Here is a 13,298-nt window from a genome sequence, read left to right as displayed (position 1 = left end):
TCAAGTTATTAAAACAAGAACAAGATGGAAACCTTATGACTTTGTTATTCCTGTTGTGATTCTGTAGGGCAAAGAAAGTCATTTCCGCATCTCCTTAGGCGTTCTTTTTCAAAAGTCATTTTCTTAACCTTTTTGGGAAGCTAAGAATTTTGATATGACATATATATAGACTTGGGGCATGACATTAAAAAAAAAAAAAGAGGATATTCACCCATTTGGAAGGTTTCAAAGGCTATAAAATACAGGATGTATTTCCGTATTGTATTTTTGATAACCTAGAGTATCTGATTTTTTTTCATTAATATTAACTTTTCTCCACTACCAATATTTGGAGACACAGTTACTGAAATCTACTCTTCAGGGATTTAAATAAGGAAAAATAATTGAACAGGGGCACCTGGGTGGCTCAGTCGGTGAAGCGAGCGACACTTGATTTCAGCTTAGGCCATGATATCACGGTTCATGGGTTCAAGCCCTGCATCAGGGTCTGTGCTGACAGCTCAGAGCCTGGAGCCTGCTTCGGATTCTGTGTCTCCCCCTCTCTCTGCCCCTCCCCTGCTCGCTCGCTCTCTCTCTCTCTCTCTCTCTCTCAAAAATAAATAAACATTTAAAAAAAGGAATAAATAAATAAACTTTGAAGCAGTAATTGAGCATTCCTATAGTCCAACATCATACATGTCAAATAAATAAACACCAGAAGTCACAATGTCCCAATTTGTGTGGTTTGGCACTTGGCCATGTCCATGCTTCCTGGATGTTCGGCTGTAGGAAGAAATTGACCCCCCAGTTCCAGGTATCTCCTGGATCGGCACACACACGACACAGACACAGGCACGCATGTACCACCTTTTGGCTCATCTACTGGTAACTGCCTGTGCTGAATTTATTTTCAGTCAAAGGAAAGTTTTGGTCAACTCTATGTTTGAAGTAAATTCCCTAAGCAGACACTGTGGGGAGCATGGGGTAGAGGAGGATGCACTCCTCACGGGTTTTGTGTACGTGGCTGGAGTATGTGGTGGTTCTCTGTTTCCTGTATGCATTTTCAGTATATTCAATTACTGATTTCTCAGGAAGCTGTCAGTGGCACATCAGTGTCTGTCAAACCTCGATAATCAAATGACAATGGAAATTAGAACCTGATCATATTACAAAGGACCGTAGACGGAGGGGCTTAAACAATGGAAATATATTTTCTCACAGTCCAGCAGGCTGGGAGTCCGAGATCCAGGCATGGCCAAGGCTCGTTCCTCCTCAGGCCTCTCTCCTTGGCATGTAGACACCATTTTCTCCCCGTGTCCTCACGTGGTCATCCCTCTGTGCATGTCTATGTCCTTCTGTCCTGTTCTCTTTTTAAATAATTTTAAATTTTACTTCCAGTGTAGTTAACATACAGTGTTATATTAGTTTCAAGTGTACAAGGTAGTGATTCTCATCTCCTCTTAGAAGGATAACAGTCCTGTTGGCTTAGTGACCTCGTTGTAAGTTAATCACCTCTGTGAAGACCCCCATCTCCAAATAGAGACCTGCTGTGAGGTCCTGGCGGCAAGGGCTTCCACACAGAATTTGTGCGGACCCAGTTCAGCCTATAATACTGTAAAATCTCAACAATTTCTGGAGTTAAAACAATGCAGGGAAAATTGGCCAAGGATCAAATCTTCAGTCCTCCATGTAATTAGAAGAAAAAGCTAAGGAACCACTTGCTACATATTGTGTTCAACATAAGAAGAGGGAAAGAGGAGGGGGGAGGACCTGCTAAGGGTGGAGGCAGAGAATAAGCTTGTCCGTGAGTGACCACCTCCACTAGGGATCGTCCCCAGGAGTGAATTCTCCATGGCTAAGCCTCTCCATGGCTGAGCCTCTCCATGGCTGAGCCTCTCCAGGAGTGAATGTCTCCAAGGGCGAGCCTCTCCATGGGCGAGCTTCTCCATGGGTGAACATCTCCATGGGTGAACATCTCCACGGATGAATGTCTCCATGAGTAAGCATCTCTACAAGGGAGCACCTCCACTAGGGAGCATCTCCATCAGTGAATGTCTCCATGGGCGAGCCTCTCCATGCCCATTCTTAATTCATAATAAGAATTTGGTATTGCACATATCTCTTTAAGCCCGAATGTACTGTATTTATTCTATTAAATCCTGGTTGAAGCTCATTTTATTTTCCTGAGGTGTGGACTGGATCTCTGAACTTTGGCCCGGCCATTGGAGTAAGTGGGGCATCCTGAGTGCTGATCTCTTAGATGGTGAACACCTGTGTATCATGGCTAGCGGATACATGTGCTCTGCCTGTTACAATGGGAATGGCCATTCCCTAGAAGTTCCCGTGTCTACTGCTGTTTGAAACTTAATGGGATGGCACGCTCTAGATCTTGCGTACTGTGTTCACAGCTTCCCAACTGAGCTCACCATCTGATGGTTTGTCCAAGCGCTACACTGACACCATGACCCTCTGGGTTGACCATGTCTCAGCTGCTGCCCCATCTTGGATGACCGTGATGCCCCATCTGTAATGACTGTGATCCTACTGTAAGGAAATAGCAGGCCTTCTCCTCAGTTTCATGGGTAATGGTGCTGTGATGGTAGGCACTTCCCCTCAATTATGACTCGAGGCATTGTAGACTGTGTATAAATCTCAGTGAGGTGTGCACACTTCTTTCCTTGTGGTAGATAAGATGCTTCCTTGGGACGTTTTTCTTGACCATTATAGTAAAAATACCCATCGTCCCTTCCGCTGATGGTTTAGACCTTTTTCTCCCTCTCATTTAGACACCTCTGTGGCTTTTCTGTTTAAGCCTAATCTGAATTAAGCCTAATCTGTTTAAGCCATCTCTGATGGGATGTTGATCCTATGATAGCCATGCTTTCCTGGGTAGTTGTATGTAAAGTGGATATTTATGTGTTTTTAAAATTAAACACACAGGCTTAGGATACATGCATATGTGCACAGACACACAGGTACAGGATACATGTGTAATCAATTTATTTAATCATTCAGAAATCCTGTGACACCAAACAGGACCTGAATGGTGATGGACAGAGACGAGATGGGAAAGGCGAACATGTTTATGAATCGAGAAAATGATGTGAGGCAGAAAGAAGGAACATACGCTTCATGCTGTTGATCCTGATTCCATGGGGAAGACCGTGTTCCTGGTTCTGAGGGATGCAGCTACAGGTGCATAAAACAGGGGAGGAGGTTGAGTGGAGCGGACTGTATGAGCCTCAGGAAGTACAACATCAAGGGTTCGGAGGACGTTTAGTTGACCCAGTGCACCAATCCCACAGGGAACATCATACTCTCCATCCCCACGATATGGGGGGGACCCACTGGAATTTTTTCAGGGATGTGTGTGTGATGGGACTTTTCATAATCAGGATCCCTTCCAACACTTTCATGATTTCAGAATGAATGTTCATGGGGATGGCACATCAAACATGATTTTACAGGATCTTTGATGGACTTACACTCTGGTCTTCTGATTGCAAAAGCTCTCTGGCCTCAGGACATTATATTCAGCATGAAAGCTAATATTTCTGTTTGACCTTTCTTTCGCCCCTTCTTCCCAACAACAGTGACAAATGGCATGTGTTAGCCTAGAGCACAATCGTAATTTGAGGCTCGTATTACTTTAAAGGTTTAACAATCACACTTTAAGGAAATCACGTTCTGCCAGAAAATGCACATTGAACGCTTGTGTCATTGGCGTGGTAGGAGGGCCTCTGAGGTGGCTGTTGCAATTATGCAAAATTAAACACGGGATGAGCGGGAAGAGTGGACATGGAGTGGTGACGCATTCGGACAGCCCTCAAGTCAGAACTGACTGGAAAACTCATTTTTCCTGTCATCCCCACCAGCATCTGGCTTTCCTGCTTCTCTCTGAATGGCTGTCACTGGCATGATTCTTGTGAAATAATGCTTTATCCCCCAAACTGCTTTTTAGCATTAATCACCTCAACTGGTTTGCAATCTTGGGGTAAAAAAAAGTAACCTCATGTAACATAAAAAAGCTCTCTAGTGACATAATTACCGAGTTGACATAGCAGCACTGATAACACGTCATTCTTACTTACAGTGTTCAGGACGGGTTGGTGCCCCTCTCATTTTTAGGACACTTCTCTGGGGAAAGACAAATACAAAAGGTGAATAAAGGAGCAACCCATCATGGCCATTTCCCAATATTTGTAAGGATTTCTTCTTTTAAATAATGGATTTTATGAAAGATAATTCATGGAAGAGAAAATGTAAAACGAATCAGTTTTTTTTTCCAGATAGCATATTTACAGATCAGGTGAGAGATATGTTCAGGAAAAAAAAAATATATATATATATAGTCACATTACCAGTTTTGCTCATATCTATAAGATTTTCTTCGGGAATATTGTTTTCTCTCATCAACTCCCTGAACTTTGCAAAGTCGTTGTCATCAGGATGAAGTCTTCTGCCTGAAAATCACCGTGCATAAAGCAGAAATTGCCCATTAGAACCTGTAAGAATTTTTGCATGCAGAACGAGGAGAATGAATGGGGAAATCAAGTCTTTAACTCAGTCTCCAACAGTTGCCACTGACTTTGTCCCAGTGTCAGCTGCCTGACCTAAGTGGGTAGGAGCCGTTCACTGCTTTCCCCCTGTGTATCCCATGCAGTGCCCAACATCAGCAGCGGGACTCCAGGAAAACAGCAGGAAATCCATGAATTGGGGGCCTAATCCATCAAGAATATCCAGCCTACCCCATCTCTGCCTACACCTCAGACTCTGGCTCTGACATGCACCCCTGGTCTGGGCCCAAAGAAAATGCAAGCATGGTTCTCACCTTCCCAGCCATAGCCCTGTCACAGGGTAATGGGAGACAGCTTCCTTTTTTATGAAAACCAGAGTTTTCAAATGCCTTTTTCCAACTTGAAAGCTAGTATCTCAGAGCTGAAACACCCCTCTCAAGCCCCTGGGGCTGGAAATCGTTGATGTTCACAACAGTGCATTGAAAGGATTAAACAGGAGGAAGGTTTTTTGTTGTTTTGAAGTTTCTGCTCTGAGGCTGAAGAGTCTATTTGAAAAATTGTCATAAAATGAAGGAATTGGGGTCAACCCGAAGATAGCCGTGGCTTGAAATGAGTTGACTTGTTAGCAAATAATTTCTAATCAAACTAATTTTTTTTTGCACAAATGGGAATTATTCTTAAATGTCTTACGATCTGGTACCTCCAACCTCTACTGATTTTCACACTGAGAATGCTGACAGTGGAAATATTACAGGGCCATGACCATCGTCAGGAAGATATACGTACCAAGCAATACAAACGCTTGTGCGGTGTTTCTTCTGGTGTTCATGTTGATTATGATAGAATGTGAATTGGCAGAAAAAATATTTAAAATATTCTGATTCGTATCTGTGAGTGAGACAAAAAATATATATGTAAAATGTATATAAACTGTAGCCTTGCCTTAGTGAATGTATTGGAGATTGGCTCTACCATGGCCTATTAGCATATTGGTAAAAACATTCTCATATTGGTCCCTCCGATGACGCAGCAAATGCTAACATTGCTTATGACATGGAGACAAGGCCCGTAAGGAACTTTTTCTTATCGCCCCATTCTTCCAAAATTAAACATTTCACCCCTTCCAGTCTTACTAAAGTGTTTTCTGAAACACGTGTTCCAGTGGAGGCAACTTTTTTTGAACAACACGACTTGTTATATGGCATATTATGAAATACAAATTTAAAATCTCTTCCTATTTTCCTTATCCTGCCAATGGAGATGATTTCTCTTTAAGACCAAAATTCAGTTGCCCTTTAAAACCCTGCATGACTGTGTGCTGAGTGCCTATCCTACACTGGGCAATCTTCTGAGCCATTCGCGTCTGCCCCCTTAATCTAGGTGTATTACCCAACAAATTTCTGGCTGCCATGAACATATGCATTTTTATTAATACGGTTTTACTTGTGAGGATACACACGTTCAGATCCTGCCTGCAGGGGCACCTTCCACTCTGGCTCTGCCCATCTACCCTGGCACATATACAAGAAAACGAATAAGCATTGACCAACCTAGCGTCATCACCAAACCTTCTAATATCCGTTCTCTCTTCTGCTCTCAACGTACACAATGCCTTATTGGAACCACTCATCAGGATTTTATTTGAAACTATGCCACTTTGTGTTTCCCATTCAAATAGCCTTAGTCAGCCCCAGCCAGAGATGAAGTGGAAGTTGAAACAACTTCAGAGTCAAAGTGGCATGGACCTAAATCTTGCACAGGCCTGCTCTTAGGTCCATGAGTCTTAGGTTACTTTGGAACAATTTAAATAAGAGTTTATACATCTCTTCAGATTCTTAGTAACCAAATGTTTTAATGATAATGTTATAAAGAAGGGCTTTGTAGGGATGCTTGGATGGCTCAGTCAATTGAGCATCTAACTTCCGCTCAGGTCATGATCTCACAGCTCATGAGTTCAAGCCCCACGTCAGGCTCTGTGTTGACAGCTCAGAGCCTGCAGCCTGCTTCGAATTTTGTGTCTCCCTCTCTCTGTGTCCCTCCCCTGCTCGTGCTCAGCTCTCTCTCTCTCTCTCTCTCTCTCTCTCTCTCTCTCCCTCTCTCAGATAAATAAACATTAAAAAAATTTTTTAAGTGAAGGGCTTTGCAGAAAATCTCACTAAATAAGTTTATAGAGATAGTGCAGGTTATGGAAGCAATGAAGTTAAATCTGTCTTCTGAGCCTCTGGGATGGTTTCAAGGCCACTGCTGGTATTCTGCTTGTCAGTGTGACACCTCACTTTCTCCAGAACAGAGCTGGGTAGGTTACAATTCCTAGTTCCCAAAGAGCTGTTACAGTACGTGCAGCTCATTCTCCCTTCTCAAGTTGTCCAAATCTAAGTTAGAAGGGGTTACCAAAAGGGAGAACATTAAAAAAAAGATGATAGAGGACGTTGATGGCTCAGGCAAAGGAAAAAATAATGTAAAGCTAAAAAGAGTGAAAACATAACTTAAAAGATCTACTGGGAACATAAGTTACTGAGGAATATGCGTAGGGTCGAATGCCAGGCCTATAATTCACTTTGTTTGCATATATTTTACTTTCTGCCAAGTCGTTGTGCTGTTTCTTATCTTAGATGAGGGCTGTAACCACAGACTTACACGTCACAATTTTAATCAGATATTTAGACATTAGGCCATTTAAAATTTGGAGTGTTGTTTAGGGTAATTAGGAAGAGTTTAGAATCTAAGTGTTAGCCGACATCCCCATTGCTTTTAACAGAAGCTGAGGTTACGAACAAATGTGCCTGGTGATTAAAATCACTCCGATTTCCTTGGATTGTAGGTTAATCTCCCAAGAATGGAATGCAGTAAGATGTTTTAAGATGATGTTTAAAAAAGTATTCTCTTAAAGCAAAATGAGATTGATATGTAAACTGAGGATAGACCTATTATATTTAGTTCCTAAGGCCATTTAAATTATCTTGAAACATTCTCATATACTCAAGAACTTTATGAAATAAACATCCTGAGCACTTATCAATGATTTAATAATACTCAAAATTGGAAGGGGCCACCGATGTCCTATGACTTAACTGTGCACGACAAGGTAAAGTGCTTGGATAGATAATTTAGGGGAGTGTGCCTGGTCACATTTCCAATGATTAGTTGAACTAGAATTCAGGCAGACTAGAGTTCCAGAAAGAAGTGGAGACTAAGATTTTGACCTTAATATCTCAGTAAAATACTTGTACTTACAACCAATATTGATAAACTTGTCACGCCCAATGGTTCCCACGGCAGACTTTTCTGTGCACAGTCCGTTCGTCCTTAAAAACAAAATGTCTTCGAGTGAGTCGATGAAAACAAACTTTGAACCACAATTAACATTCTCTTTGTCTCAACTGCACAAGAATCTGAATGAGGCATCATTTCAGGGCCTGTAAACGACGTGCCAAACGAGACAAACGTGTCTCTTTTTATTTCTCATTCTTCAAAGTATGTGCCTGTGTTTATGTGTGTGTGAGCAGAGGGGACTGAAAGATTCTTGCATTCGACCTATAGCTTTAGAAATTGGGTCTTCAGAAACAGACTTCATTCGGTTTCTTACAATCCCCTGTCACCACCCCTTGCAAGTTTTCTCATTTCTTTATACTGAGAACTTTCTGAACTATCATAAGCTATCATCAGTTCCCCCAAGCAGCTCCATCCGAACTCAGAAAGGTAGAAATTAGCGTGATACTTCCCACCTGCAGTGTAAATAGATGTTTTAATCTTACAGGCCATGGATCTGTTTGCATGATTTGGTGCTTTCAGATGCCCTGTATTCCCGTGATTTCAGGGATACCTCCTGCTTCATTTTGTTATCCTAGGAGTCGTCTACTGGAAGTCAAATGTTGGCGTGGAAATCATTGTTATTTCCAGGTGAATTCATCAGCATGTGTGATTGCTGGTGTTTTCAATTTGGCAATACACTTCAACTATGCGATCATTTGTCATTTTCTGGTGCCCTCTTTCCACCGCATGTTTGCTCTTAGTAAAGAATTTCATGCATGATATTATTACTCTATAGATCTGTATCTGGCTCTGGTTTGAACAATGGAAGTAAAAAAGTGTCTTCATTGTCTGTTACTCTTGAGTTCTTAATAAAATGCCTGCAGGGAAGTGAGCATCTTATAAATCATATTTGAAGCAGCAAAGGCTTTGGTGAATTTAATAATGATTAAACATTGCTACTTGGGAGTTCTTCAGGGTAGAGAATGATTGAGGCCAGTGTCGGGAACCCTATGGTCACAGGAGGTCCCTGAGAATCATCTCATTAAAGCAAGAAGGGTGTACTGAATTTCTTAAGAACTCAGAGTCTCACTTTTCAACATCACCGAGGTATTTCACTGCAAACATGCAACTCAGATGCCCTCTTAGGGTCATCAGATCAGGCCTTTTCATTCTGTGCTATTCTTACATGACAGAAAACTTGAAGACGACTGTGCCATTTGTTATGTCCACATCAGCTTTGCGCATATAACCGGGGAATGGGCCGTTGCTTATCTTGTCAGAGTTGGTGGCTGCGACCAAAAGCGTGTTCCATTCTCCTGAAAGCTAAAAGCAAAGTTTCCATCAGAAACGTTGGTCCAATTCTTTTGATGGCCTCCAACATCATCCAGCATGGGTTTCCCTCCTCTTTTGCATCAGCAGTGAGCTATCTAACTTTAAGGAACAAAAGCAAGATTTATAAAATACTGAGAAACCCAAGTCTGCAGCAGAACTAAAAATTCACACAGTCCTGAAATAGCACACTCGTTCTTATCAAATGCAAGAGCTCAAACCCAACAGCTCTTTGGCTGACACACCTTCTGTTTTATAAGTACGGGGGAAGCAGCCAGTTAATAGACCAGAGCAGACATGTACAAAAGAAATGTGTAAGGAGGTGATGAACAGAAGGATTCCGAGTTTCCAGGTGCACGGCTAGGCTTAGATGCACATAAATTTGGATATACGTAGAAAACCCCCCAAAAGACACACACACACACACACACACACACACACACAGAGACACACACATGAAGATGTCCACGTCAGGTCAGCCTTTTTCTGGTACCTCTGCAAGGTTGTCTTGTAAAGGTGGGCGGCTGTCCGGTAAAGGTAGGCGGCCATCCGGTAGAGGTAGGCGGCTGTCTGGTAGAGGTTGGCGGCCGTCCGATAATGGTAGGCGGCCGTCCGGTAAACGTAGGCGGCCGTCTGGTAATGGTAGGTGGCCGTCCGGTAAAGGTAGGCGGCCGTCCGGTAAAGGTAGGCGGCCGCCACAAACCAGAACGACTCCAAGAAGTAAGAGTAGAATCTTCATCTTTCTAACACCTCTTGGTTTCTCCTCTGGAGGAAGCTCAGAATCAATTACCTGCTGCTGAGAATCTTGACCTCTTTATATAGTAAACATCTGTGAATGTGGCAATGTTTATCTACTTGTCATTTTTCACAAGAAACCATTGTACAATGCTGAAAGTAAACATCCTGTTGGCAGCAATGTATCCCAAACATCTCTCAGACCTCAGGCATGTTAGTCGTTTAATCCATCAACCCCTCCAAAGGACATTCAGAAGGTAGGCTTGCCTACAGGGTATTTTGGATCAAGCCTGCATATCTCATGTCACACTGAGACTCATTCACTCATTCTTGGAGGGGGGGAGTGCGGGGAACAAACCTGTCCTTCCCTTTCTCTCAGATGAGTTTCAAGGAAATCACCTTCTTTCCCCAGCAAACTGCACCCTTTTCCTTGTTGAAAGACAGAAAGATTTATGTGTGGGCATTGAGTTATGCCCACTCATAAATATAAATGCCCAAGGCACAGACCAAATGTGTGGAACCATTAGGTCTTCCTTTATTTCCCAGACTCTGAAGTGGGTGAACGAGCTGGACGGTACACTACTTTGGAGGTTTTTTGGGGACAAAGGTTTAGAGTGTCCTGAGTGACTCTGACCCTGTGAGTTGATTGTGACATCAGACAATTTTGTACTGATGGAAAGCTCTTAGGGGAGTGTTCCGCTTGGAGAAAACAGGTTTTAAGTTGTTATTAAAATCTTAAAAAAAAAAACAAACAGTGAATCAGTTCACAAAATAACAGTCTTTTAGGAAGCTGTTACCATGGCCAATTTCTTCAACATTAAATGAACTTTCCAGTCATCTTTACAGGCCAATAAAATTAAACAGTAACAGAGGTGCCTTGGTAGCTCAGTTGGTTAAGTGTCTGATGCTTGATCGCAGGTCAGGTCTTGATGTCAGGGTTGTGAGTTCAAGCCCCGCGTTGGAGTCCACACTGGGTGTGAAGTCCTTGCCTAAATAAATAAGGAAGCAAACAAACAAACAAATAAATAAAGCAAGAACAGTCAACCTTACAACCCTTTTGCTCACTTTTTGTCGGTTATGAAATGGAAAGAGTAAATGGTCTATGGGATAAGAATAGACCGGAATGTCAAGAATATATGGGTATCTTTTGAAATTTGATAAGAGCAGGGCTAATATGGTCTAAAACCCAGTCTGTTGCAATAACCCTTCATTAAAAGTGTCCCCCATCGAAAATCATGTGTTGAAATCCAAACCTCCAGAATCTCAAGTGTACTTTCAAAATAGGGTCACTGAAAACATACTTAATTAAGAGGAGATCGTGAGGGACTAATCCAGTAAGGCTGGTGTCCTTATCAAAAGGGAAATTTGGGCATACATGGAGAAAACAGGGTTATGCTGCCCCAAACCAGCGACCTTCCACAGGCTAGAGGAAAAGAATGAAAGAGAGCCTCCTCTAGAGGCTGCATGGAGAGCCCAGGCTGCCCAAATCCCATCTCAGACTTCTGGGCTCTGGATCTGTGAGATAACACATTTGTGTTGTTTTAAGCCACTGTGTTTGTTTTGTTTATTGTTTGTTTGTACAGCAGCCCTGGAAAACTCATGTTTTCCAGGAGTTGGGATTTGATATTGATTTGACTTAGGCGATTCGGCTCAGTTTGCCACTGGCTCCTACAGCCTGTGGCTGAGCCATGTGAGTTCACGGGAGACGTTCTTTTCTCCGTGGCTAACAACTCAATAGGGCAAGAGAGTTCAAGTCTCAAGGAAGCTTCTTGGAAGGTGTCAAGAGACCATTCCTACAAACGACTGAGGACCTTCAGGGAAATCAAGGAGAAAGAAAACAATGAATTTCCTCTGTTTGTAGTTTCCCTAACATTTTTTATAGGCATTTAAAATGGTGACAGGTTTGGGCACCTGGGTGGCCCAGTCGATTGAGTGTCTGACTTTGGTTCAGGTCATGATCTCACACATGGTTCACGAGTTCGAGCCCCGTGTCGGGCTCTGTGTTGACATCTCAGAGCCTAGAAGCTGCTTCCGATTCTGTGTTTCCTCTCTCTCTGCGCCTCCCCTGCTTGTGCTCGCTCACTCTCTGTCTCTCTCTGTCTCTCTCTGTCTCAAAAATAAACATTAAAAATATTTTTAAATGGTGACAGGTTAAAATGATTGGCTCACTTTATTTTTCACAGAAACCATGTGGTCTTCATTATTCTTGGGAGGTCTTTCCTTTCTCCAGAGATGTGGTTTGGCTCTGGGCACAGGACCGGTCACAGTCTGTGGGCAAATCCCATGCCCACTAACCCATTTTTTAAATCTAGAAATCAATGGCATTTCACTAAAACTACAATCAAACCAATGCATGATTGTGTATGAGTTTAAAGAAAAGGAATGCCTTCTTCACCTATACTGAAAGTTATTTCTCATGCAGTATACCCACATGCATCAGCAATGTGATAATACGTACTGAATTCACAGCACATTACAAGTATAACTCCTCACGATAAATTGAAGTCAGGTGATGTGAATCCAAATTTAGGGACATAAAAAAAAAAAAAAAAACACCAAGATCATAAACATAAGAAATCTCAATTGCTAAAGACAAAACGCCACTTGTGACCTTGATTTCACAAATTCTTTTTTATTTACTTTGAAGGTACTTTCTATTCTCCCACAAAAGGCAACAAAAACAATTGTGGTGAAGGACTTCCTCGCCAGATGAGTGTAATTATTACACATAGCATGGACTCAGAAGTCTATGCTAGAGAGAATCATAACTTCAGAGTAATTCTCATTTGGGCTTTGACCTTCCCTCACCTTTTGATGAAAGTCTCTCAAGACTCCTGCTTCTTCAACTGACCTCTTGCTTCCTTTATTTGAAAAGAGGCCAGTTTGGGTTCTTGAAGCAGATTCTTTCATTTCTTTTTTCCTCTGCTTTTGGACCCATTATTGCATTTCTCTGTTTTGTATTCCCTCTGTAGATCACCCCGTATTGTTGCCTCTTGCATGAAAAATGGAATGAAATCTTTTCCGTATCTGACAGTGTTCCTTCCCACATTGTTCATGTTCAGCAGTAGGAGATGGATAATACTCTCTCATCAGTCAACACGGGGATTGAGTTTAATATTTAATTAACACTGTCCTCCCTGGTTCCCGTTAAAGACACCTCTCTTGCTCTCCACATGCCATTTGGGTCCTAATTACATCCATTACCTGGGTATATTCACTCAGTGCACACTGAACTGTAGGAGATATGATATGTTGGAGGCTCACTTGTTAATTTGTGAAGAATTCTATGGAGATCTCCCTTCCTTTTTTTTTCTCATATAGACCCAGATTTTTTTAGACATCTGAGTCAAGTCTTCAAGTACACAAGTCATTCTCCCCCACACCTTGCCCTCCAACTATGTTCTTTTCTTTGCTTTCTCCTTTTTACATTTCTCTGCATCCAGGACAAGACTCTGGTCTTGCAATTCATTGAATATTCTTATCGTT

The 13,298-nt window shown here is 42.1% G+C and overlaps 1 protein-coding gene across 1 annotated transcript; it reads right to left on the bottom strand.

The window, feature by feature from the left end:
- Positions 1-2,964: 2,964 nt before the first annotated feature.
- LOC107180460 (odorant-binding protein-like) lies at positions 2,965-9,862 on the bottom strand. Its single transcript, XM_015541541.2, has 7 exons — positions 9,571-9,862; positions 8,935-9,071; positions 7,731-7,801; positions 5,283-5,384; positions 4,341-4,442; positions 4,071-4,116; positions 2,965-3,168 (listed from the first exon to the last, which is right to left on the bottom strand). The coding sequence occupies exons 1-6, from the start codon at positions 9,814-9,816 to the stop codon at positions 4,076-4,078; spliced, it is 699 nt and encodes a 232-aa protein (XP_015397027.2). The 5' UTR covers positions 9,817-9,862; the 3' UTR covers positions 2,965-3,168; positions 4,071-4,075.
- Between the last annotated feature and the right edge of the window lie 3,436 nt (positions 9,863-13,298).

This window comes from Panthera tigris, chromosome X (genome assembly GCF_018350195.1).
Source record: "Panthera tigris isolate Pti1 chromosome X, P.tigris_Pti1_mat1.1, whole genome shotgun sequence".
Classification (NCBI taxonomy): Eukaryota; Metazoa; Chordata; class Mammalia; order Carnivora; family Felidae; genus Panthera; species Panthera tigris.
The sequence above is the reverse complement of the archived record's forward strand: the minus strand, read 5'-3'. Positions and strand labels throughout refer to the sequence as shown.